This window comes from Ursus arctos, unplaced genomic scaffold, assembly GCF_023065955.2.
Source record: "Ursus arctos isolate Adak ecotype North America unplaced genomic scaffold, UrsArc2.0 scaffold_25, whole genome shotgun sequence".
Lineage (NCBI taxonomy): Eukaryota > Metazoa > Chordata > Mammalia > Carnivora > Ursidae > Ursus > Ursus arctos.
In genome coordinates, this window is record NW_026622930.1 from 2,418,816 (window position 1) to 2,445,132 (window position 26,317).

At 38.8% G+C, this 26,317-nt stretch overlaps 1 protein-coding gene and 1 non-coding gene across 10 annotated transcripts in view; both read right to left on the bottom strand.

The window, feature by feature from the left end:
* MARK3 (microtubule affinity regulating kinase 3) overlaps positions 1–26,317 on the bottom strand; it is a 112,245-nt gene that overhangs the window by 64,609 nt on the left and 21,319 nt on the right. For 6 of the 9 annotated variants that reach the window (XM_026515237.4, XM_048219923.2, XM_026515234.4 and 3 more), the window contains exons 2-3: positions 19,214–19,405; positions 3,102–3,155 (exon numbers count right to left, since the gene is read on the bottom strand). In XM_026515237.4, coding sequence (XP_026371022.1) covers positions 3,102–3,155; positions 19,214–19,405 — 246 coding nt within the window. Of the gene's footprint in view, positions 1–3,101; positions 3,156–19,213; positions 19,406–26,317 lie in introns of those variants that run through there. The other 3 variants (XM_048219924.2, XM_026515235.4, XM_057318407.1) reach the window with 2 other exon arrangements.
* LOC113267452 (U2 spliceosomal RNA) lies at positions 3,556–3,742 on the bottom strand. Its single transcript, XR_003320796.1, has one exon. It is a non-coding gene; the product is annotated as a U2 spliceosomal RNA (small nuclear RNA).

Here is a 26,317-nt window from a genome sequence, read left to right on the forward strand (position 1 = left end):
GGAAACAAAAGCAAAATTAAACTATTGAGACTACACCAAAATAAAAAGACTTTACACAGCAAAGGAAGCCATTGACAAAACAACAAAGCAACCCACCAACTGAGAAAAGATATATGCAAAGGATATATTCAATAAGGAGTCACTATCCAAAATATATAAAGAACTTATAAAATCCAACACCAAAAAATAAAAATAATCCAATAAAAATGGGCAGAGGATCTGAACAGACATTTTCCCCAGGAAGACATACAGATGGCCAACAGACACATGAAAAAGATGCTCAGCATCACTCATTGGCAGCAAATCAAAACCACAATGTGATATCACTCATACCTGTGAGGATGGCTGGAATCAAAGGGCAACAAATAAGAGAAGTTGGCGAGGATATGGAGAAAAAGGAACCCTAATGCACTGCTGGTAGGAATGAAAGCTGGTGCAGCCACTATGGAAAACATCATGGAGGCTCTTCAAAAAATTAAAAATAGAATTATCATAAGATCCAGTAATTCTACCACTGGATAGTTACCCAAAGAAAATGAAAACACTAATTTGAAAAGATATATGCTCCCATATATTTCTTGGAACACTATTTACAACAGCCAAGATGTGGAAGTAACCCAAGTGTCCATTCACAGATAAATGAGTAAAGAAGACATGTGTACACACACACAGAGGAATATTACTCAGCCATAAAAAAGAACAAGATCTTGTCATTTGCAACAACATGGATGGATCTAGAAAGTATAATACTAAGTGAAGTAAGTCAGAGAAAGACAAATACCATGATTTCATTCATATGTAGAATTTAAGAAGCAAATGAACAAAGAATAAAGAGACAACACTTTATTTTAAAAAAAGATTTTATTTATTCATTTTTAGAGAGAGAGCAAGGGGAGAGGCAGAGGGGAGAGAGAGGGACAAACAGACTCTGCACTGAGTGTGGAGCCTGACAGGGGGCTCAATCCCACAACCTGAGATAATGACCTGAGCCAAAACCAAGAGTTGAACACTCAACGAACTGAGCCACCCAGGTGCCCCAAAATAACAGACTCTTAAATACAGAGAACAAACTGGTGGTTGCCAGAGAGGAGGTGGGTGGGGATGGACGAACAAGACAAAGGGGATTAAGAGTACACTTGTCGTGATGAGCACTGAGTAATGTATAGAACTGAATCTTTATTATATAATGAAACCAATATAACACTGTATATAAATTATACTTCAACAGAAAAATAAAAAAATAAAATGCCCTATAAGCTTAAAACACTACACTTACCAAGTTATTTGACTTGGACAGATCTGGCTTCTTAAAGTCTTACCTATTAGATCATTATGTGCCCAAATTAATGCTGATATAAATACGCATAATCACACTATCAGGCTGACCAGACAACCTACCATGTACTAAACTGATAACGATGTGACAAACAGTAATTTGTAATAATAATAAAAGAATAGCAGCAATAAAACTCTCTGACCCAAAATAATGAAAAAAAAAAAAGCAAGGAAGGAGGGAAAAATTACAACCAACTAAAGACAAAACCATGATAAAATTCTTCCTAGAAAACTGCCAGGATTCCAGTTATCCGCAAGGATGCTTGAATAGTGGAAGATTTGTAACATCATTAGGATACTGGGTACTGAACATAAGGATACTGAACTTCTTTATATGCCAATTTTAGTTTTGAATACCAAATTTTAGTAAACCCTTACTTACTAATACCAAGTCCTTAGATATATGAAGAAATAAAAGTTTAAAGTAATGGATACAGTTTTATCTTCAGAAGAAAGGGCTGGAATTTTTGGATCCATTCCAGGGTCACCCTGAGTGGCATTAAGACTCACTCTGGCCTGTAGAACCACTTGTTAAGTACCATTTTTAGTGCAAGATAAAGTTCCTTCCTCCCCACCTCCCTCTCTTTCTCTCTCTCTCTCTTTCTCTCTCTCTCTCTCACACACACACACGGAGAGGACTTCAAAATTATGATGACATAAATGGAAAATAACAATTAGAAAAACATTAGGAATTTATATAGGGCAATACGCTTACAATATCTTACATGTGAAGTGCTTTGAAGTTTACAAAGCTCTTTTAAGTGCATTATTTTATATACATCCATCCTGAGAAGATGAAATTACCTCTACATTAAAGACCAGAAACCTGAGGTCAAGAAAGTTAAGTAACTGGGGGGGGGGGGGGGGGGGAGGAAAGGAAAGGAAAAGGAAAAAGGAAAAAGAAAAAGTTAAGTAACTGGTCCGAGGTCAAATTAGACATTTGACTATGGGGCGGAGCCAGGATTTTAAATTCAGACGTCCTGTTCCTAGTTCAAGGTCTCTAAAACCCCAATTACTATAGGCCAAATCTAGAAATCAAATAATGTAAAAGGCTTTGCAAGACTAAAAAGAACAAGAAGGATTTTATTATGAAGATCATTAATCATTTGCAAATGCACCAGGGAAATACCTATGTCAAGGCCCTAATCTGAATCTCTCCAGGCCAGTGGGCCAATGGGCCAGTCATAAAGACACTGCAAAGAGGTCCAGGTGATTCTAACATGCCACACGGTTGAGGACTTCTGATCTCCATTTGATGATACAAACTGCAACAGTGCATTACAAGCATGTTTTTATATTTGTATTTTTATATTTTCCTTTCATACAAATTAATCATCACTCCTTAATTAGTCATAGTGACAGAGTTTAATAAAGCCAAAGTGCTGACTTTTAAGACCTCAGTATTAGCAATGAGATGGGTGTATAACTCTGCCATAAGAGTAATTACACAAAACTATATTCTGTCTTACTTTAAAAAACTCTGTTCTAGTCAACAGTTAGAATATTCAATTAAAATGTACAGCCTTCAATTTGTGCTATTAAGAACATTTAAAAATCATTATCTTCATCTGAAGGAAAAAAATCCAACAACTTTTCATATAATACTACACCTAAGTTGCATTCGCTGAGGAACAGGAAGCTCATTGTACTACACATAATATATATATATATATACAAATAGCAGTTGAGGTACTGGTGGGACCAATTAGACGGCAATTAGCACTGAAAATCATTTTAAAAAATACTGGATACTGAACCAATCTTACCTTTTGTAGACTTGTTGGATTCAACTGAGTTTTGTCAATTATTTTTATTGCAACCTAGAAAAAAATAAATTAATAAATATTTATAGATTTTACGAATTTGGTAATTATAGACTAACTGGTGATAGTTTTGTAAATGCCCAGACATGTGGGCATTTACCTAAAAAAACTAAAACTCAACTAGTTACAATAATATTTTATAAATATTTTGTAACTGAAAAGAGAGGCTTCATGCAAATATGGGTATTCTTATAACATTTTATATTTAAGTTACTTATAGACATGGGAAGAAGAATCTCCCACAAGGCAGAGACACAAAGAGATTGGTTATATAACGAAAACACTTCTAAAAACATAGGACAATGAAGCAAATCTATTCCCTATTTAGAAACACTTAAACATTTTTCTTTTTAATTATTATTATTTTTTAAAATTTTAAACCAAGGGCAGGGGTGCTGGTAGCTGCACCATTCCTGGAAGTACTGCAATGCCAGGTCAATACAGTGAGTGGACAGAGCAAGCTCCTATTCCCTTTCCTAGTTCCCAAAATCCATTTAATGTATTGTCCTCAGAGGATGTATCAGATATTAAACTGATAAGAACAGATACTACACTTGATCTTAGCCAAAAGGCTGAGAAGCAATCCAGTATTTTGATTTTATCTGACTCTGGGATCCAAGGGCAGGAAGTAGTTTTTACAGATTTATATAGCCCAGAATGCCTTGCCCAGAGTGTCTTGCACACAGCAGGAGCTTGATAATTAAGCAAATACATGAACTAATAGGTTGGAGGTTCAATCTGAAAACTTTAAAAATATTTTATTAAAAAAAAATAGAAAAGATCTTTAGGTAGTTCAAGAAGGAAAAGGGACCAGTTCCAGAGCAATCTGTAGGCTAACCAAGTGAAACATGTACAGAGGCAACAAATGGATTACCTGGTCACTTCTGTTCAAAAAGGGGTGAGTAAACCCCAAGCAGTCTTAAAACAAACCACTAAGATGCAGAAATTAAGAACTATAGCTTCTAGTCACACAAGCTTATCTTTAAAAAATCAGTTTCACTAATATTTACTAAGTGGACCTGCAGCACCGTCCTTATCTGGGATGTTGTCATTTCTGGAATAAAAGTGACTTCTAGGAACCAGGGACATCCAGAATGGGGGGAGAGGGTAACAACGGGATGAAAGGGAACGTAAGTAAAGAAAGAGGCTTTGCCATGAACTGGAGAACATAATTAACTCAGCTTTGCAACTGAGGTCCAGGACAACAAGTGATCTCACCCAACACTGATGTGGCTGTATTCTTACTGTGCACCCTTCAGGACCAGATCCAAGAAGAAGAACCACTGAAGAAAGGGAGTCAAAGTCTGGGGAAAGTGCTTGGGGATTCTCTGTGTCAGCAGTGCTCAAACTTTTTGGTCCCCTTTACACTCTTAAAGATAACTGATGATCCCAAATGTGGGTTCTATTACAATGAAAACTGAGAAACTGTAAAAATAAGTATTGAACATAGTGAGATTCATTTTAATATAATATTCAACAAATGGTGCTAGGATAACTGGATATCCACATGCAAAAGAATGAAGCTGGACTCTTACCTAACATCACCTACAAAAATTACTGCAAAATGGATCAAACACCTAAATGTAAGATTTAAAACCATCAAACGCTTAGAAGAAAACATACAGCAAAAGCTTCACAACCCTGGACTGGGCAGTGATTTCTTAGATAGGACACAAAAGGCACAGACAACAACAACAAAAAATAGCCAAATTAGACTTCGTAAAAATTTTTAAATTTTGTGCTTCAAAAAACAATATTAACAGAGTAAAAAGGCAATCCAGAGAATGGGAAAAATATTTGCAAATCATAGATCTGAGAAGGGATTAATATCCAGAATACAGAGAGAATTCCTACAACTCAATGACAAAAAAACCCAACTGAAAAATGGGCAAAGGACTTGAAGAGACATTTCCCCAAAGATATACAGTGGACCCCTCAACAATATGGGGCTAGGGGCAACTCCCCCCCACCAGAGTCAAAAATCCATGAATAACTTTTGACTCCCCCAAAACTTTAACTACTGATAGTTAAAGGGGAAGGCTTACTGATAATATACATAGTTGATTAACACATATTTTGTATGTTGTGTGTGTTCTCACAATAACATAAGCTAGAGAAAAGAAAATGTTTTACAAAAATAAGAGAAAATACATTATAGTACTGTATGCATTTATCGAAAAAAAAATGTACGTATAAGTAAACCTGCCCAATTCAAACCATGAGTTCAGGGGTTAACTGTACAAACGGCCATTAAGCACATAAAAAAGATGCTCAACATCACTGATCATTAGGGAAATGCAAACCAAAACTCCAACATACCACTTCATGCCCATCAAGATGGCTACTATAAAAAAAACAAAACCACCTCCCAGAAAACAACAAGTAGTAAGGATGTAGGGAAACTGCAACCCTTGTGTACTGCTGGCAGGAATGTAAAATGGTACAGCTGCTGTGGAAAACAGTATCTATTTCTTCAAAAAAATTAAAAATAGAATTACCATATGATCAAGCAATTCCATTTCTGGGTATGTACCCAGAAGAACCAAAAGCAGGGACTTAAATAGATATTTGTACACCCACGTTCATAGCAGCACCATTCACAATAGCTAAGATGTGGAAATAATCCTGGCGGCCACTGAGCGATGAAAGGATAAGCCCAATGTGGTATCTCCATACAGTAGAATACTTTCCAGTCTTAAAAAGGGAGGAAATTCTGACATATGCTATAGCACTGATGAACCTTGAGGACACTATGCTAAATGACATAAGCCAGACACAAAAGGACAAATACTGTATGATTATTCCATTTCATGAGGTCCCTAGAGAGTTCACATTCATAGAGACAGAAAGTAGAACGGGGGAAGGAAAGAATGGGGAGTTAGTGTTTATGGGTACAGAGTTTCAGTTTTACAAGATGAAAATAGGTCTGGAGATGCATGATGGTGAAGGTTGCACATTACAAATGTATTCAATACTACTGAAACATACACTTAAAAATAGTTAAGAGGGTAATTTTACGTTATGTGTATTTTATCACAACAAAGAAACAACAACAAAAAAAGCCCATTACATGTTATTATAAATAACATTTTTTATGATATTCTCATATATCCTGTATTCAAACTGTTGTGATATCACATGTCATATAGCCTCTGGAAAATTTTACTTGAGGTTCATGAAGGAGAATGGAAGAAGTACTGTCTTAATAGATTACAAAAATAGTACTGACTTTGCAGACCCTCTAATAGATTCTGAGACCTCCAGGGGTCCCCATACCTACTTCAAGAACTGCCGCACTTATTCATATTAATGACCCCTGATTCACTTGGTCTAAAGCCTCCACCTGCCTACGTTATCTATTACTTCCTATGAACCCACTGGCCCAGAGGAGCTAAAGACAGACAAATGCTGCCAATGTGGTGCCCAGTGAACCTGACCCTGGAGTGTAAGGACCTACCACCCCAGGAAAAATAAATCAGAACTGGAGGAGGGCTGGACAGTTACCATGTGTGTACTTGAAAAGAGTAAAGACAGAATTCTGATTTCATATTTGGAAAACACAAGTCTTGGTGGAAACTATAGTAAAAAAAAAAAAGCGAAAGGAAATGTCGGTGGCTGGAATATACAATCACCTTGTTCACATCTGAGCTGGGCACTGACGTCTTGTTATAGTCCCAACATACTACCAGTCACATTAAGAAGCATTCGATAAATGCTTCCTGAGGTGATGTGAGGCCCTGAACACTCATACTCAGTAACCTAACCACACACGTGTTCGAGACGGAGACAGAAGAGTGAAAAACAGGGTTTCTGGTGTTTTAACAGATATTAATGTAATCTTTAAAATTACAGTATTTCAGGGGCGCCTGGGTGGTTCAGTTGGTTAAGTGCCTGCCTTTGGCCCATGTCACGACCTCAGGGTCCTGGGATCAAGCCCTGCATTGCGTGGGGCTCGCTGGTTGGCAGGGAGTCTGTCTCCTGCTGCCCTTCCCCATGCTCGTGCTCTCTCTCTTGCTTGCTCTCGCTAATAAATACAATCTTTTTTTAAAAATTACATTATTTCAGTTTAATGGATTAATTTTCTTCAAACTTTACTTTCATAAGTAATTTTATGTGGTATCCATGGACCCCCGAATTTCCAAAGAAACCCCTTAGATATACTATTCTTTCCTGGCCACCATTCTGTTTTCTTCCTCCTTCTGATGGCCAGGATCTATCAAATATGCTGCCTTTCTGGTTCTTCTTGTCTCTGATCCTCTGAGACCTGGTTTCTATTCTCATTACCAGACTCTTGATCACTAGCTGCTTCTGGCTCTGTTCAGGATCTGCCTTCTATTCTATAGTAAAGATTCTACTCTTAAGCATTTTCTTTTTCAAATACTGCTATTCAAATAGTATTTAAAGCAAAAACAGGAGCTCAAAAATATGTTTCATTCAGCTAAATCAAACTGTAGAAGAGAGTCATTTTATTAAAAGTAAGTGTCCTCTGAGTGAACCAGTTATTTACAATGATGCAAGTCTGTGCGGCCATGAAGCCTGAGGGGGAAGCCCCTAATCCCCTCTTCCTCCAGCTCCCGCTGGGGTTACTCAACTACCAAAATAACCTTGGCCCAGAGCTGGTGCCTGGGGGGAGCTCAGACCTCGAGGTCAATAAAAGAGGAAGCAACTGTGGGGGCATCACCAGGTGCCGGAGAAAGATGGGGACTGGAGAGAAGACCACACACATGTTCCCAAGGTTGTGGAGGTTCTTGGAGTTTTGTTTTTCTTTTTTTTGGGGGGGGGGGGGTGGCGTGCATAGCAAAAGCCAAGGGAGTTCACTGGCAAGGAAAGAGGAGTGTCCCTGCTACTTGTTGTGTAAAGTTCTGGGAAATTCCACTTATTCACCCTGATGCCAGAAACAAAGTGGAAAATTACAAAATAGGGATAAAGAGAGCTCATACTCGAGAAGGGCTTCCCCCAACATACATCACCCTAGAGGGCCCAACAAACCTGTAGCAAACACCCACCAGAGAAATAAATACGCTTATCTTCCACTTCCTGTCAATTTTCTACTGGTTAAAAGGTCCCAATATCCTGCTCCCAACATACATTAAAGCACCCACAAACAATAAAAGAGCAGTCAAAAAAAGATCCCAAGTTCTTTAAGAGGATGCAGTAGCCCGGAAGGATGGATTATTAGTCAGCTCAGGCTGCGATAACAAAAATACCATAGACTGAGTGGCTTAAACAACAGAAATTTATTTTCTCACAGATTGGGAGGCTGGAAGTCCAAGATCAGGGTCTGACCAGCATGGTCAGTTCCTGGTGAGGCTTTTCCTCTTGGCTCACAGACGGCCCCCTTCTCAACTTGTCCTTACATGGTGGAGAGGGAGCAGCTCTCTGCTGTCCCTTCTTGTAAGGACACTAATCCTACTGGATCAGCACCCTACCTTTATGATCTAATTTAAACTATTTCCACAAAAGCCCTATCTCCAAATACACTGGGGGTTAGGGATTTAATATATGATTTTGAGAGACACAATTCAGTCCACAGCAATAAAGACCAAGCTAACAACTACAATACGTGGCTACAAAATAAAACTTCAGATTAAAACATAACACCCAACGCATGGAAGACACAAAACATGGAAGAACGTCACAAGCATAAAGTGCAGTAAAAGAGGCAGACACAAAATAATATACACTGTATGACTGCATTAGCACATTAAGGAAAACAAAAAATGATCTCTGAAGTTAAAGAAGTCAAGACAGTGGATACCTTGGGAAGGAAAGACGGGGAAGTAATGATTAGAAGACAGAAGGGAAGCTTCTTGGGTTCAAGTCATAATATAGCTTTGCCCTGGGTCGTGGTTATGCAAATGTGTTTACTTTGTGTTAATTAATCAAGGTGTACACTCATGATTTGGGCACTTTTTCTGGATGTGTGTTATATTTCAATGAGTTTATTTTTTAAAAAATCAATCGTGACTCTAAATAACCACCATGAAAAGACAGCAGATAATGCCTAAAATTGAAAAGTTATTTAAGAATAAGAGCATGCTGTGTATCAACATACTCTTCGATAAAAAAAGTTTTTAAAGAATAAAAGCATGTTTAAGATATACGTAAAACCTAAAGAATCAGTTTAAATTGTACACCTGAAACTAATATAACACTGTATGTTAACTAACTGGAATTAAAATAAAAACTAAAAAATAAAAACTAAAAAAAAAAAAAAAAAAGAAGAAGAAGAACCAGTTTAAAAGACTGAAAGTGGCCATCTTGGAAGATTACGAAATGAGGGGTGGGGGAATCAAGGGACATGGTTTTTAAACAAGTCTTGACTCTTTTTAAACTGCGTAACAGAACTTGAATACAAATAACCAAGTGAAAAGGTTTCTCATAACCACAATGAGGACATTTAGTTAAAGGTGGCATATTGATCCAATGCATTTCCCAGTTCTCCCACCTGCTGGTCCAATTAAAGAATAAAGACAGAATGACAAAGAGAATGGGAGAGGCGCCATTGGAAGACAAATGACTTAACAACTTGTGGAAGATAAAAATCTGAGGACCACATAGCAGGGCACATATAAGCCTAGAGTGTGCCCAAAGAAGGGTACAATCCAGAGAAACCTCACTGAGAAAATAACTTTGTGCTGTGTATGTGGCAACTTTCCTACTGGCCACCAGGAAGCTAAGCGGGACACCTGACCACAGCCTCCACATACCCTGTCCCATGTAGAGAGCTCTCAATTTGCTCCTTAGTGCTCCCCTCTTGAAAACATTAACGGTGAATCAAGAATCATAGATATACAAGGAAAGCCTACGATTTTTTTTTTTTTAAAGATTTTATTTATTTATTCGACAGAGATAGAGACAGCCAGCGAGAGAGGGAACACAAGCAGGGGGAGTGGGAGAGGAAGAAGCAGGCTCATAGTGGAAGAGCCTGATGTGGGGCTCGATCCCACAACGCCGGGATCACGTCCTGAGCCCAAGGCAGACGCCGAACCGCTGTGCCACCCAGGCGCCCCCCTACGATTTTTTTGATACCCTTCTCAGTATCCTAACCACACACGTGGTTAGGATCTACCTGTTAGGGGAAAACACCAGATAAGTGAGACTTGTCTTTGATAAACAGAGATAGTTGTTGTTGGGTATGGCAACTATGTTCTACAAAGCCACTGCGCATACTGCTCCTAGTGGAAACACAGGATTAGGTTCCTATGGGCCCCGATCATAAAAGTTTTCATCAACTGATCAACACATAACCTTGTTTTATGTGTGTTTCTTTTTAAGGACACCTTATATACTACGTATCACTGATTCATTAACATTGAACTGTCAGCCGGCAGCAGAACCTAACTCATGTCTGAATGAAGCTTATCTAACAAATGTGTTTTCTCTATCAGGCACATCACAGCCTTGCACTTAGAAATACTGGCTAGTACTTCAGCCCTACAATTGGGTGACATTTTAAATAGCAAAACTGACAACAAAAAGCACAAAAATGCAAAAACCATGGAGTAAATAGACCGCAAAAAGAGCATTTGTTCGTGGTATGAATGCTGAAACAAGGTAGGGCATCATCACCTTGTTGGATCTCAGCTGGGGATACATACATTGGGCAATTCAAACTTTCTGATGCTTTGTGCATGTCCACAAATACCGCAAAAGCACCGCAAGTATTGATTCTGGAATTACAAACAAATAGTGAGTAGGTGAATCTAAAAAATATGGAATTTACAAGTGAGATCAAACGTATCTGTTCTAGAGATGGGTGATGGTGATGGTTGCACAACGATGCAAATGTACTTAATGCCGCTGAACTGTACACTTAAAATAGTAAATTGCATGTTATGTATATTTTACCACAATAAAAAAAGTGTAACAGTTGTGTAAGTGATTTTTAATTTGTAGAAACTGGGTCCAGGTGAGGTTTTCTCTTTTTCTTCACACTAACTGTAAATACTCCTCCAGACTGTACTAAAAGCAAGATAAACATCTTTATACTTTTCAATTACATCTGTTAGTGGAATAGAAGGCTCTCTTTCACCCTTCTGCTCGCTCACTTCCAAATCTACTACTATTAATTTCCAAATAAAGCAAATTGTTCTGGGTATCAACACTTTTTGGCAGTCACTATAGTTGTTTTGAATAAACATTTCATTAATCATTGCCCCGTCTGCCACCAAATTACTACCTGCTGAGTTTTAGTAGAGTTATCAGAGAACAATATTTGCAATTATCTGAAAAGGGAATTAAGACACTCCTCTCTTTTCCAGTTATATTATCTGTGTGAGGTCAGATTTCCTTCATAAACTTCAACCAAAACAGTACACTGACAAAACTTAAATGCAGAATAATATATGGATATATGAAGGATATATGAAATATATGGAGGATATATGAAATACATAGATATATAGAGGATATATGAAATTTATGGATATATGGAGGATATATGAAATATATGGATATGTGGAGGATATATGAAATATATGGATATGTGGAGGATATATGAAATACATGGATATGTGGAGGATATATGAAATATATGGATATGTGGAGGATATATGAAATACATGGATATGTGGAGGATATATGAAATATATGGATATGTGGAGGATATATGAAATACATGGATATATGGAGGATATATGAAAACCCAGCTACCTTCTATTAAGACAGACACTAAAGAAATTTGCAAAAAATTAAAACAATGTCACTCTTTCCAATAATTTCTTTTGAACAATGGGGGTTTTTTCCTCATAAAAATATGTTATTTATATTAAATATAATAGGTCTGTTATTACTTTAAATGAATATGTTTTAAATTTTTTAGTGTTAACTTCTAGTATGGCAAATATCAATCTATACAACCCATGTAAACAAAGGCTTTTTGGGAGTCCTCAGTTTTTTAAAAAAAGATTTTATTTATTTGTCATAGAAAGAGAGAGAGAGTGAGCGCACACACACACAAGCAGGGGGAGCAAGAGGCAGAGGGACAAGCAGGCTCCCCGCTGAGCAAGGAGCCCGATGAGGGACCCGATCCCCAGACCCTGGGATTATGATCTGAGCTGAAGGCAGAAGCTTAACCGACTGAGCCACCCAGGAATTCCAGGAATCCTCAATTTTAAAAGTTTAAAGGTGTTCTGAGACACAAAGAATTTGGGAACTGTCATTCTAATCAATGCAACCGTGCACAACCACTAAACCTGGTACAATGACCATTCAATGGCATGGAGAACTGCTTGGCATGAAATCCTGAGGGAGAAAAACCAGAATACAAAATTATGACCAAAAATACGGTGAAAAAATATACATATGGAGAATATACAAAGATAAAAATGGTATTCAGCATATTTTAGGTGTGGGATTTTTTTCCTCTCTAGCCTCCAAACTCTCTGTGAAGACAATCTTCACACACACACAAAAGCTGTGACTAAAATACAAAACCATTTATCTGAAGTCCCAAGACCTTGAGCATATCCCAGAATGAAGAACTATGGTTTATCATTCTTAAAATCGACAACGAACGGTCAATGAGGTGCCAGATCCAATCCTTCCCTTCCTGTTCTCTGGTGCCTCCTTCAGTGTAGGAGACAGGACACAGATGTGAGCAGGTCAAGAGCACACTTCCAGTTAAATGTGGAGGACAGACAGTAAAGGCATTCAGGCACAACAACACAGTTAACAAGCTGAGAAGACAACAGTAGGAAAAATAGTTCAATACAGAGAAAACCATCATCAGAAACAACATGATTTGCCCAGCACAACTCAGGAAGGGCTCCAAACTTGGGAGGTTGGGAGGCACCAGAGGTAACAGTGGAGCTACTGGCTAAGTACAAGGTCATAAGACTGTATACAGAATGTGTGCTGCTCCCAACCCAGCCAATAACCACTGGCTCTGCAGAGGCTAAAAAAGTTTTCTGTGGAGATGGTGAGAATCAAGGTCAATGAGCCCAGCAGAGGACAGGAACGAGGCCTGGAGAAGAAAAAGGAGATATTAAGTGTCAGACTACCAGCGAGGGGTTGGACCACCAGCTCCTCCCAGGCAGAACAGAGGATTCTTATCTACAGAAACGGAATGGCCTCAGAGAAGAGATCTAAAGACACAGATATCTGGGGTCCTGCAATAAAAGCACCAGACAACTCCCAACAGGAAAGCTGTGTGGTCGAACATATCCTACGTTTGCAAACCCAGCTTTTGATCAGCTTCTGAGGGCTCCACATGATAATACAAACAGAAGACCAGAGATCACCAGATTCCAAGGAAAGGCTCTGTATGACAGACAGTTACCAAGGAAGAACCCCAGAGAAAAGAGAAATGGTGCAGGGAGCATAAGCTATTAAAAAAAAAAAAAAAAAGAGGAAACCCTTTACTACTTCACAGGGAGTTAACATAAGAAACAGCATTCATGATCCCAGAACTGGATACTATACAGACAAATAATTAGAGGACAAGAAAGAGCTGGGAGAGGGGCGCCTGGGTGGCTCAGTTGGTTGGGCGTCTGTCTTCAAGTCGGGTCATGGTCGCAGGGTCCTAGGATTGAGTCCTGCATTGGGCTCCTTGCTCAGTGGGGAGCCAGGTTCTCCCTCTGCCTGCCGCTTCCACTGCTTCTGCTCTCTCTTTCTGACAAATGAATAAATAAAATCTTAAAAAAAAAAAAGAAAGAATGAAGTGGGAGGAAGGGGGAGGACATACATCAGGACACACAAACACAAATTTAACAGAAAGATGAAATTAAAGACATCGCCCAGAAAACAAAATAGAAACACAGATGGAGGGACGACTGGGTGGCACAGCGGTTAAGCGTCTGCCTTCGGCTCAGGGCGTGATCCCGGCGTTATGGGATCGAGCCCCACATCAGGCTCTTCCACTACGAGCCTGCTTCTTCAGCTCTCCCACTCCCCCTGCTTGTGTTCCCTCTCTCGCTGGCTGTCTCTATCTCTGTCAAATAAATAAATAAATAAAATCTTAAAAAAAAAAAAAAAGAAAAGAAAGAAACACAGATGGAGAACAGATTTTTTCCAAAAGTGTCAAGGTTCGTTTCCAAGAGTTCCAGTCTCTGATTAGTAAGAATTACAGAATGAAGATTTTTAAATAATAAAATGAGACAATTCTCTAAATCTGAAAGATAATAATCTCCAGGTTGAAAGGGTCCAATCAGCAATCAAGAAGAATGGATGCAGGGGCGCCTGGGTGGCTCAGTTGTTAACCATCTGTCTTCGGCTCAGTGCGTGATCCCAGGGTCCTGGGATCGAGCTCTGCATTGGGCTCCTTGCTCAGTGGGGAGCCTGCTTCTTCCTCTCCCACTCCTTCTGCTTGTGTTCCCTCTCTCGCTGGCTGTTTCTCTTTGTCAAATAAATAAATTAAAAAAAAAAAGAAGAAGAAGAAGAATGGATGCAGACCAACTCCCTGGTACATCACTGTGAAATTTCTGAATACCAAGGATAAATATGAAGAGTCTAAAAAGCTTCTAGAGAGGAAAAAAAAAAAGTCATACACTTAAGCCACTTACATTGTTATACTCCAATCTCTAGAACTACCAATACCGGAAAACTCTTTCTGACCTTAATTTTGAGCTTCCCACTCTCTATCACCTCCTCTACCCTTCCTGCCCACTCAATCTAGAACACCAATAACTGTCTGAACTCACCAGGATCCATAATCCACTGGTCCCACCACCTTCTTATGATTTGTCTTCTCTCTCAAGTTATTTCCTATTCAAATCTGTAGTCCTTCATTGTAATCACTCCTTAGGTATTCCAAATCAATGCCCTTGCTCTACACTTAGTGTGACAAAAATCCCAACTATCTTATAAATGTCATGCCTGTGTCTGGGTACCTGAATGTTGCTGGAGAGTAATTTCCAGCCATGCTGCTATTCCCACTTTAAATCCATGATCACTAACCTCAGGGAAGCCTTAAGGCCACCTGGCAATTCTACTACATTCTTCCAGTCCGTTAACTCTTCTGCTTGCCCAGTAATTACTGTAACTTCTCACATCTCTAGTATCTCCTATCTCCTCAATAATCACACTCTCAGCTGATGACCTTGCTTTCCATTTTACTGAAACAATAGCTACAACGAGAAGAAAACCTCCACGAGCTCCCACACCACAACAAAGAGCCCCGAGGTGCCATGGTCTTCTACCTTTCTCCTGTTTCTACGTAAGAACTGTCCACATTATCAAGACCAACACTTGTGCCGCCATCCCCCTCACCCTCTCAATGTCTCTCCCACAGTACCACATTCCCCCTTTCTGTCAGATTATTCCCATTAACAGATAAACATGTTGGTATTTTGCCCATCCTTTAAAAAACGGCTTCGCCTGACAGCTCTCTGTAGCTACTCATCTGTATCTTGATTATGGCAGTGGTAACGTAAATCTATAAATTTGTTATAATTCAGAGAACTCCAAGTCAAAGGAAAAAATGATGTGTAATTTTAAAAATAACACAAACTTGCTTAATTTTGATGTCCAAAATGAGAGTGAGTTCAAAGGGTGCTCAGATACAAGATGTTATACAAATGTTACAGCCTTCCCATATTATTCATAACAGCTAAGGAAAAAATGCCATTCACAGCAGCAAAAAAATTTTAAAATACCTTGGAATGAACTTAAGAATTATGCAAAACCTTTCACGTACTCTGTAGAATTTATTTGTAACCCCCTTAAAAAAAGGTTGATGCAAAACCTAGATGAAGAAAATTACAAACCCTGAAAACAAAATTGAGACACATTTCATATTCCTATATAGAAGGACTTGGTATCATTAAAATAGCAAATTTCCCCCAGATGAGTTTATAAATTCAGTTAATTCAATCAAAATTAATCTTATTGAATTTCCAGTAAGACTATTTTTGGGACATGGTATCTTGATTCTAAAATAAATCTAACACAGTAAATGATAAGAAGAGGTATGAAGTTTTTAAAAAATAAGAATAATCTGCAGAGCATTTAACCTACTCTAAAACATACAAATGTATAATTCAAAGCTGTAGTAATAAAATTACCATCGTATGGGTACAAGATTAAACAAAGAGATCAGAGAAACAAAAAGACATATATGGGAATTTGGTATGTGATAAAGCAGGTATCTTCAATTGGGGAAAAGGACAGATGATCCCAGGACAAGTGGTAATCCACATGGGCGGAAAAAAGAGTTTGATCCCTACACTTCATACTAATTCCCCAAAATATATACCGAATGAATGAAACATTCAAACGGGAACCATAGGAGTGTTTGAAGAAGATACAGAACCGTGTTTTAGTTTTTGGGACAAAGTAAACCTTTCTCACCAAGTCATGAGACCCAGACAGATCAGACTGATGCATGAAATACATAATGGGTTTAAATCACTATGATTTATTTTTTTTTTAAAGATTTTTATTTACTTATTTGAGACAGAGACAGAGAGAGAGAGAGGGAGAGGGAGAAAGAATCTGAAGCAGACTCCCCGCTGAGCACAGAGCCTGAGGAGGAGCTCAATCCCACAACCATGAGATCATGACCTGAGCTGAAACCAAGAGTCGGATGCTTAACTGACTGAGTCACTCAGGCGCCCCAATCATTAAGATTTTTAAAAGAGGAAAGAAAAATGGATAAAGGATACAAATGGGAAACTTATTTTAAAAAGCAAATATGAATGACAAAAATACATGAAAATATCATCAATCTAGTTATCAAAAGCAAGCTTTAAAAAAATACAGTTTTTATCCATCAGATGAAAATCACCTACACGCAGTATTAGTAAGGGTGTAGAAAAATGGGTACTCTCATTTAGTTTGGTAGAATAATAAAGTACTCTGACATTTTCTCAAAAGCAATTTAGCAGTACCTATTACAATGTCAAATATTCATCCTTTTTGACCCAGGACACCCACTTCTAGGAATTTATCCTACAGAAACACTCTTAACAAGAGTAGAGAGATATGTTAAGGAATGTCCACTGCAGATGTTTACAATAGCAAAAAATCAGAAACCACTCAATGCCCACTGACCGTGGATAAACCATGGCACCAGCACACACTGGAAATAGAATATGTCAGATCTACGAGCACTAAGATTCAGACATGGTCAAGTACATTGGTAAGAAAATTACTGTTATGTCTATGAGTCCCTTTTTGTTAAATAAACAAAAAGTTAATGTCTACATTAAAAAACTGTGGGAATCTACACCAAACTGCTGAAAGTGATCCTCTTTGAGGAGAGAAATTTCAAGGAACTTGTACTTCCTACATAATGAATTTCTATTATATAGAAATATAATGTTTACATTTTCCATGATTCTGGTTAATACCTACAATAAGGAAAAAACAAAACAAAGCAAGAGTAAAACGGTTTAATTCAAAGTTAAAAAAAAATTTTTAATTAAGCCACTCTGCTAGTCAGATTCAGGTTCTTTCTGGTAGGTTCTTTCTGGAGAGAGAACCTACTAGATATAAACACGGTAGCCAAACTACAGCTAAGCTGAAGGGTAGAGGGTCTGTCTGTCCCATTCCTCTTCCAACCTAGGAGCTGCCTATGTAAGGAAACTGACTGAGTAAACACCTAGAATTGGTGGGGACTAAACTCAAGAGGTTTTGCCTTGTTTCAGAAAGCTTTGATCAAGGACAGTGAGGAAAGATCCACCCACTCATGCTTTTCCTGACTCTAAAAGCAACCCAGGTATTTCAACAACGAGTACTAACCAGGGATCTGTCACTAAGGTTGATATGAAACATGAAGAGGCAAACTTACAAAGTCTGTAACTCCAGTTAGTGTAGACCTGTGCTTGCCAACCTTTTTCAGCTCCCAGCACACAAAAAATGAAAATATCTGTAAGGCACATTGCAGCAAACAGAGGCTGTTTACTGACAGAATGGGTGGCCTAGGGTCCTGCTCCAGCAGCCCCAGGCATGGTGGGCTGCAAGCATCAATACCACAACACATCTGTAACACTGTTTTCTTGGCACACCTATCAGGAGGGTCTGGTGCAGGGAAAACATTTCTTTAAAAAGCTTCCTTCTGGGATGCCTGTGTGGCTCATCGGTTAAATATCTGCCTTCAGCTCAGGTTCTTGGGATCAAGTCCCGCATCAGGCTCCTTGCTCAGCAGGGAGTCTGCTTCTCCCTCTGCCTGTTCTGCCTGCCGCTCCCACTTCTTGTGCTCTGATAAATCAATCAATTGATCAATCTTTTTAAAAATAAATAAAAAATAAAAAGCTTCCTTCAAAAGTACAACTACAATCACTCAACATATATTTATTAAGCACCTACTATGTACCAAACACTGTGTTAAGTATGGACATCTACCCTGAAGTCCAGAGGGGAAAGACAGGTAAATAGGCAGTTCCAATATAAGCATGCTATCTGAGGGCAAGTAGCAGGATTTTTAACTTGAGTCCCATGCCTGGGAAAAGGGAGTCTGTCAACAACTCCTCCCCAGAAGTGATCCCTACACAAAAGGGTGAATTGTATTTCAGGTAGAGGGAAGAGCAGGCATAAAGATCTAAATAAAAGAAGTCAAAGAAGCAAAACAGGTTCTGTACTATACATGTAGAACATGAGCGGGTCCATTTAGTTTTAACTGATGTATTTTTGATAAATACAGAATGTGGCTGAACAGAAAACCAATCACCACAAAAGTCAGGAAAGCATATGCCTTCCTACACAACAACCAAACATAAGCTATGAGAAAAGTTTATTTGGGGAAATGAAGAAACTTCTTGAGGATAAAATCTATAAAAACAGACAACACTATTGATTTGCAAGTACAATGAGCTTATATATGAAGTTCAGGACAATTTTTACTCTGGTGGCAGAGGTTTACACTGAAAAAGAACAAAACACTACCCGTATTTTAAGGCAAAGCTCATTCAAATACTCAATGTAATACTTACTTCATTTAAAGAAATGGGAAAGCAAACGAACTCCCAGATAATTAGTATGTAAGTTTCCTGCTCTTAAAAACAATATATAGTGAGCTTAGAAATTAACTCAAATATATACAGTATCTTCCTCCTTCTCTCACATGGAACTAAACAAAGCAAGTGTCATAACAGAAAATTAGGCTTAATATTTACCTCTCTGCCTGTAAGGATGTGTCTTGCCAATTTCACTTTTGCAAAATTCCCCTTGCCGATTGTTTTCAACAGTCTGTAGTTTCCGATGTGAGGTTGTTCATCAGCACAGGAAGCTATAGAGTTTCTACACCGAGCTCCAGAGCGCCCAGTGCGAGAGGTAACTTCTTGCCGCCCATCTCCATGTGACGTGTGCTACAATATAACATACACAAAAATAAGGAAATGACAGGACACATGGTACTTGCCAAATTTTAAGAACCCCTAGTTGAAGAAACAAAACATTACTGCTTTAATTTTTATCTTAATGCATCTAGCACTTTAAAGGAATTTGCCCACATGATCTAAATTTATGAGGAAAACAAGCAAACGCTAAGAAGAAAAATATCAAGGGTTGAAGTGGGTGTTCAGAAGGAAATGAGATATTTTCTGTATGTGGCTGCAACATAAAATAGGAGTAACAAGACTGCCTTTTATAGTCATAAAGAATGTAACTTGTCCATAAGGTATTAAGTGCACCTGCACATATGATCCTTCGCCAGAGGAGGATACTTTTGTGATTTATTCACAGCCACATCACTATTTAGTGAGAGATCCAAAGAGAATCTGGATTCCTAATTTTCTACACCACACTGCTAACAGTAATTCAAAATAATGTGTTTCAAGAAGCAGCTAGATTAGAGAGCACAGGCAGTAACTTGTCTCACAGAGGCTGTAGGAACTTTTTTCTGGTTAGGTCCCCTGAGGCACGGGAAACAAAAGCAAAAATAAACAACTGGGACTACCTTAAAATAAAAAGCTTCCGCACAGCAAAGATAACAGTCAACAGAACTAAAAGGCAGCCTATGGAATGGGAAAAGATATTTGCAAATGATATATCTGATAAAGGGTTAGTATCCAAAATATAAAGAATTTATCAAACTCAACCCCCCAAACCAAGTAATCCAATGTTTAACATGTGAAGACAACAAACATTTCTCCAAAGACATAAAGATGGCCAAAAGACACATGAAAAGAAGATCATTGTCACTCCTCATCAGTGAAATGCAAATTAAAACTACAATGTGATATATCACCTCATACCTGTCAGAAGGCTAAAATCGACAACACAGGAAACAACAGGCGTTGGCGAGGACATAAAAGGGAACCCTCGTGAACTTTTTTTTTTTTTTTAAGATTTTATTTATTTATTTGACAGAGATAGAGACAGCCAGTGAGAGAGGGAACACAAGCAGGGGGAGTGGGAGAGGAAGAAGCAGGCTCACAGCAGAGGAGCCTGATGTGGGGCTCGATCCCACAACGCCGGGATCACGCCCTGAGCCGAAGGCAGACGCTTAACCGCTGCGCCACCCAGGCGCCCCCCTCGTGAACTTTTGACTATTAATGGGAATGCAAACTGGTGCAGCCACTCTGGAAAACAGTATGGAGTTTCCTCAAAAAGTTAAAAATAGAACTACCCTAAGATCCAGCAATCACACTACTGGGTATTTATACTCAAAATACAAGAACACTAATTCATAGGGATACATGCATCCATATTTTACTGCAGCATTATTTACAATAACCAAAATGTGGAAACAGCCCAAATGTCCATTGATTAATGAAAGGATAAAGGAGATACAGGGGCGCCTGGGTGGCTCAGTCGGTTAAGTATCTGCCTTTGGCTCAGGTCATGATCTCAGGGCCCTGGGATTGAGCCCCATGTCGGGCTCCCTGCTCAGCAGGGAGTCTGCTTCTCCCTCTCCCTCTGCCCCCCACCCCGTGTATTCTCTCTCTCTTAAATAAATAAATGGAGATATACACACAATGGAATATTATTCAGTCATAAAAAAGAATGAAATCTTGCCATTTGCAACAACATGGATGGATTTAGACTGTATAAATGCAAAGCAAAGTTAGTCAGTCAGACAGAGCAAGACAAATATCACATGATTTCACTCATATGTGGAATTTAAGAAACAACAGATGAGTAAAGGGGGGATAAAAGAGAGAAAGTGAGACAAACCAAGAAACAGACTCTTAACTACAGAGAACTGATGATTACCGGGGTGGGGGTGGGGTGAGGGAATGGGGGAAATAGGTGATAGGGATTAAGGAGCATGCCTGTCTCAATGAGCACCGGGTCATGTATGGAATTGTTGAATCACTGTATCATACACCTTAAACTAATATCACACTGTATGTTAAATGGAATTAAAATAAAAACTTAAAAAAAAACCATCCAGACTATGTGGTCCTTGATAAATGTTAGTTGATGAATAAAGTACTCAGTATACTCCATAAAAGCAAAACAAATCATATATACCTCTAACCATATTAAACAGAAAGGTACTAGAATTACAAACACCCAATGTGTACAATTCTATATGTGTAAGCATCCAGCTGCCTCATGCTTCCTTTTGCCCCACACATGCTCAAAGGATGCTATGGCCCACTGCCTGCCGTTCAGGGCACTGCTCTCTCTCCCAGCACTCATACATACACTTGAAATCTCATTCATTCTTTTCTCTTTTCTTTTCTTTTTTTTTTTAAGATTTTATTTATTTATTTGACAGATACAGAGACAGCCAGCGAGAGAGGGAACACAAGCAGGGGGAGTGGGAGAGGAAGAAGCAGGCTCATAGCAGAGGAGCCTGATGTGGGGCTCGATCCCATAATGCCGGGATCACGCCCTGAGCCGAAGGCAGACGCTTAACCGCTGTGCCACCCAGGTGCCCCTTTTTTCTTTTTATCCAGGAAAATGTCCCTTCTTTCTCTTGCTGTGTTATTACCTATAGATCAAAACAAGCCTGGATCTAGCTGATAAATTTAAGAAACTACGTTGTAATATACATATCAAGCAAAAAGGAAAAACAAGTGTTCTAAAGTGAAAGCTTAAGAATTTGTGCGATTAGCTTCTGAAGTCTTCAAAGATATCTTTTTTCAGAATTTTCCTGTTAAACTCCATCTACTTTTTCATATTCTCTAATTAAATATTTCTCCCTCAAAAAAAAAAATATTTCTCCCTCATGTTCCAGGTTTTAGGATAGGTTTACTTCTGTTTTATTTAATTATCACGTAATACTGCATGCAAACAATTTTTATGTTTTTATTGTAAAGGTATATCTTAAGTAAATTAGGCTTTTATGAACCAGCTACAAATGTAAGCAATTTGTAATACTGTTCCTATATCAAAAAGGATTCTAATTTCCAAATAAGAACTTTGGAGAGGGGCGCCTGGGTGGCTCAGTCGTTAAGCGTCTGCCTTCAGCTCAGGTCCTGATCCCAGGGTGCTGGGATCGAGCCCCGCATCGGGCTCCCTGCTCCACTGGGAGCCTGCTTCTTCCTCTCCCACTCCCCCTGCTGTGTTCCCTCTCTTGCTGGCTGTCTCTCTCTGTCAAATAAATAAATAAAATCTTAAAAAAAAAAAAACTTTGGAGAAATAGCTATTTATAAATGAGGATCTGTTTATCAAAGAAAAAAAACTAAAACAGCAACTAAGTTATGAGAGGAAGGCTTCACACAGAACAGGCACACTTGTTATAAACAAAATATGTGCTGCTGTAATGCAAATTTTGTACATCAGATGGAGTATGGTTTTAAAAGGATTTTGGTGGGGTGCCTGGGTGGGTCAGTCCATTAAGCATCCAACTCTTGGTTTCAGCTCAGGTCATAACCTCATGGGTTGTGGGATCTAGCCCCACATCAGGCTCCATGCTCAGCAGCGAGTCTGCTTGAAGATTCTCTCCCTCTGTTCCCAACCCCTCCAGCCTGCGAACCCACGCATGCATTTTCTCTCGCTCAAATTAATAAATAAATCTTAAAAAAAAAAAAAAAAGAATTTCGGTGATCATGTTTGTTACATGTTTATTTCCAAATTAGATTTAAGTTTCAAGAAGACAGGTACAGTAATTTATTATTCCTTAGAACTTAGAACAGTAGAGTTGGCACACAACAGGGACTTAATAAATATCAGAATGACTATAACATGATAACACAATACTATCACTGCAGTGTTCAGGTGCTTAGATTACAGGAAATTTCTCTTTTCTATCTTCCAAATAGAACTTTTCTTCTATTCATTCATTCAAGTATTTACTGAGTGATGACATGGTAGATTTTTTTTAATTTTTAAGAAGTATTTATTTATTTGAGAGAGAGAAACAGAGAGCACACACAAATGGGGGGGGGCAGAAGGAGAAGGAGACTCCCCACTGAGCAGGGAGCCCGACTCCGGCTCGGTCCCAGGAATCATGACCTGAACCAAAGGCAGCCGCCTGAGCCACCCAGGCACCCCAGATTTTATATATGTATATGTATGTGCCAGGCCCTGTCCCCATGAGCTATGTGTCAAGTGGTTTTACTATTTACACAATGAAAATACAGTCATTAAAATCATACTATAGAGGGGCCTGGATCCCAGGGTCCTGGGATCAAGTCCCGCATTGGGTTCCCTGCTCCGCAGGGAGCCTGCTTCTCCCTCTGCCTCTGCCTCTCTGTCTCTCATGAATAAATTAATAAAATCTTTTTTTAAAAAATCATACTCCTATTCAAAATTTAGGTTAAAAAAGCCTCTGTAATGTAAACATATTTTCTAATTTACATGTTTTATAAATTCAGCTTTTCATGCATTAAGTTTTCTACAGTGAGGCACAGTTAAACTGACAAAATATTAACTTATGTGCAAATCAACGGTCTTCTATTGCACGCAAAACAGGAGTATTAAAAAAATCTTAAGAGGCACAGGCATCCAAAGTTTATACCTTTGCTTACTCTTATTTCCCAACCTACTTACAATAAGGGAAACTCCTAAGAAGCCACTAGATGTAACCTTCAGCAGGACAAAGATTTTTGTCTGTTTTGTTCATTATCAGATATTCCCAGAACCTGGGAGCAGTGATTGGCACTGAGTAGCTGTGCAAAACATCATTGCTGAATGAATGGGAAATGAATTCCAGGCCTTCTGATCTAATCCATTCCTCCTTTCAGGCTATATCATCCACTATTCTCTAGCATGGTCCTGGTCCCTTAGTTTGAGTGCCCTTTCTTCTCTTCAAACCTAAGAAAACCCTACTCATTCCTTTATGTTTGGATCATTTGTCACCATCTTTATGAATGCAGCCTTCCTTGATCCTGCATCTCATCAGATTTTTTTTTCTTTTCCTTTGGGTTCTGCAGGTACTTTGTATCTATCTATATTATGCTACTTTGTTGTAGACAACACTACTACAACCATATTGGCTCTTTTGCTTCTAAGCTTGTGGAGGAGTCCACTGATTACAAAGAGAACTCACACCCTCCTCCCTCACTTGAGTTGGCACAGCCATTTGCCTAAATTTAGCCAATGGCATACAAGTGAAAGTGACATGTTATTCCCATGCGGAAGCATTTAACTTCCAGTCCTTGACTCCTACCATTTTCTGCTCTCCTGAATCCTGAGCACTGCCCAGACAGAAGGCCACAGGACCAAACTGGCCTGGACAGGGAGATCAATCTTAACCGAGCTAATAAGCCCTCAGGCAAACTGTGTAAACAAAGGTTTTTACTGTGTTAAACCGCTAGGATTTTGGTTGTGTTTGTTATCACAGTATAACTCAACCTAAGCTAATATACACTCATGCAAATAAACAACCATAACACTAAGCAAAAAGAAACTATTTCCCCCATTAGACTATAAACTCATACAACAGACTGAAATAAATGATGTTTGTTAAATTACAATAGAGTTAAACTTAGTATATTAGTTTGATGTTTCCTTAACATAAGGTGCCTGGCTAGTTCAGTTGGTACAGCATGAGACTCCTGATCTTGGGGTTGTGAGTTCAAACGCCATGTTGGGTGTAGAGATTACTTTAAAATAAAATCTTTTTTTTTTTAAGATTTTTTTTATTCATCTGAGAGACAGAGAGCACAAGCAGGGGGAGCAGCAGAGGGAGAGAGAGAAGTGGGCTCTCTGCCGAGCAGAGACGCTGGGCTTGATCCCAGGACCCTGAGGTCATGACCTGAGCCAAAGGCAGATGCTTAACCAACTGAGTCACCCAGGCACCCCAAAATCTTTTTAAAAAAAAGATATTATTTATTTATTTGAGAGAGAGAGCAAGAGAGCAAGAGCTGGGGAGGGGCAGAGGGAGAAGCATACTCCCTGCTGATCAGGAAGCCTGATGTGGGGCTCCATCCTGGACTCTGGGATCACGACCTAAGCTGAAGGCAGACACTTAACCAAACTGAGCCACCCAGGCACCCTTTAAAAATAAAATCTTAAAAAAAAAATTCTAATGTGTTTAACAACAACAACAAAAAACCCTCTCAAAACAGAAGCAATTTATTCATAGGAATATTGGCATAGAGTTTTCTAGTAGTATCCTTTTCCAGTTAAAACTGATTTCTTTCTTTTTTTTTTTTTTTTAAGATTTTATTTATTTATTTAACAGAGATAGAGACAGCCAGCGAGAGAGGGAACACAAGCAGGGGGAGTGGGAGAGGAAGAAGCAGGCTCCCAGCGGAGGAGCCTGATGTGGGGCTCGATCCCGTAACGCTGGGATCACGCCCTGAGCCGAAGGCAGACGCCCAACCGTTGTGCCACCCAGGCGCCCCTAAAACTGATTTCTTAAGTAGGCTTTTCAAATTTCAGGTTGGTGCTTTACCAGGTAGATACAAAGGTAAACCTGGAATCATATTTATTATGTTAAAAAAATTAAAGATAACTTTTTGGGGGTGTATGTGTGTCTAAGGTATATTCTCACTTGTGTCTTCTTGTTATATAATAAATGAATTTGACGGCTCTTATACATGGACACATTTTTTAAGAACTAATATGTACAACATAAAACGGAATGCATTCCTCATTCATTTTTCTTACTGCTTCTTACATTAATTTGATATGGCCCTGTAACAGTGAGTAGTGCTTCTACTTGGCCTTCATTTTATTCTTCCCATGCTTCTATCAATGGCCCTAAAGAAAAAAAAGTTTCTAATCTTATGGCACTCAATGTGGATACTAACCATTTTGACAAATAATTCTGAATTCTTGGACTGTTAGCCAATTATTTCATGCATAGGCTTTCCCCCCCCTCTGTAATATGGAGCCAGCCAGTAAACAACCCGAGGACAAAAAAAAGAAAATGTTAT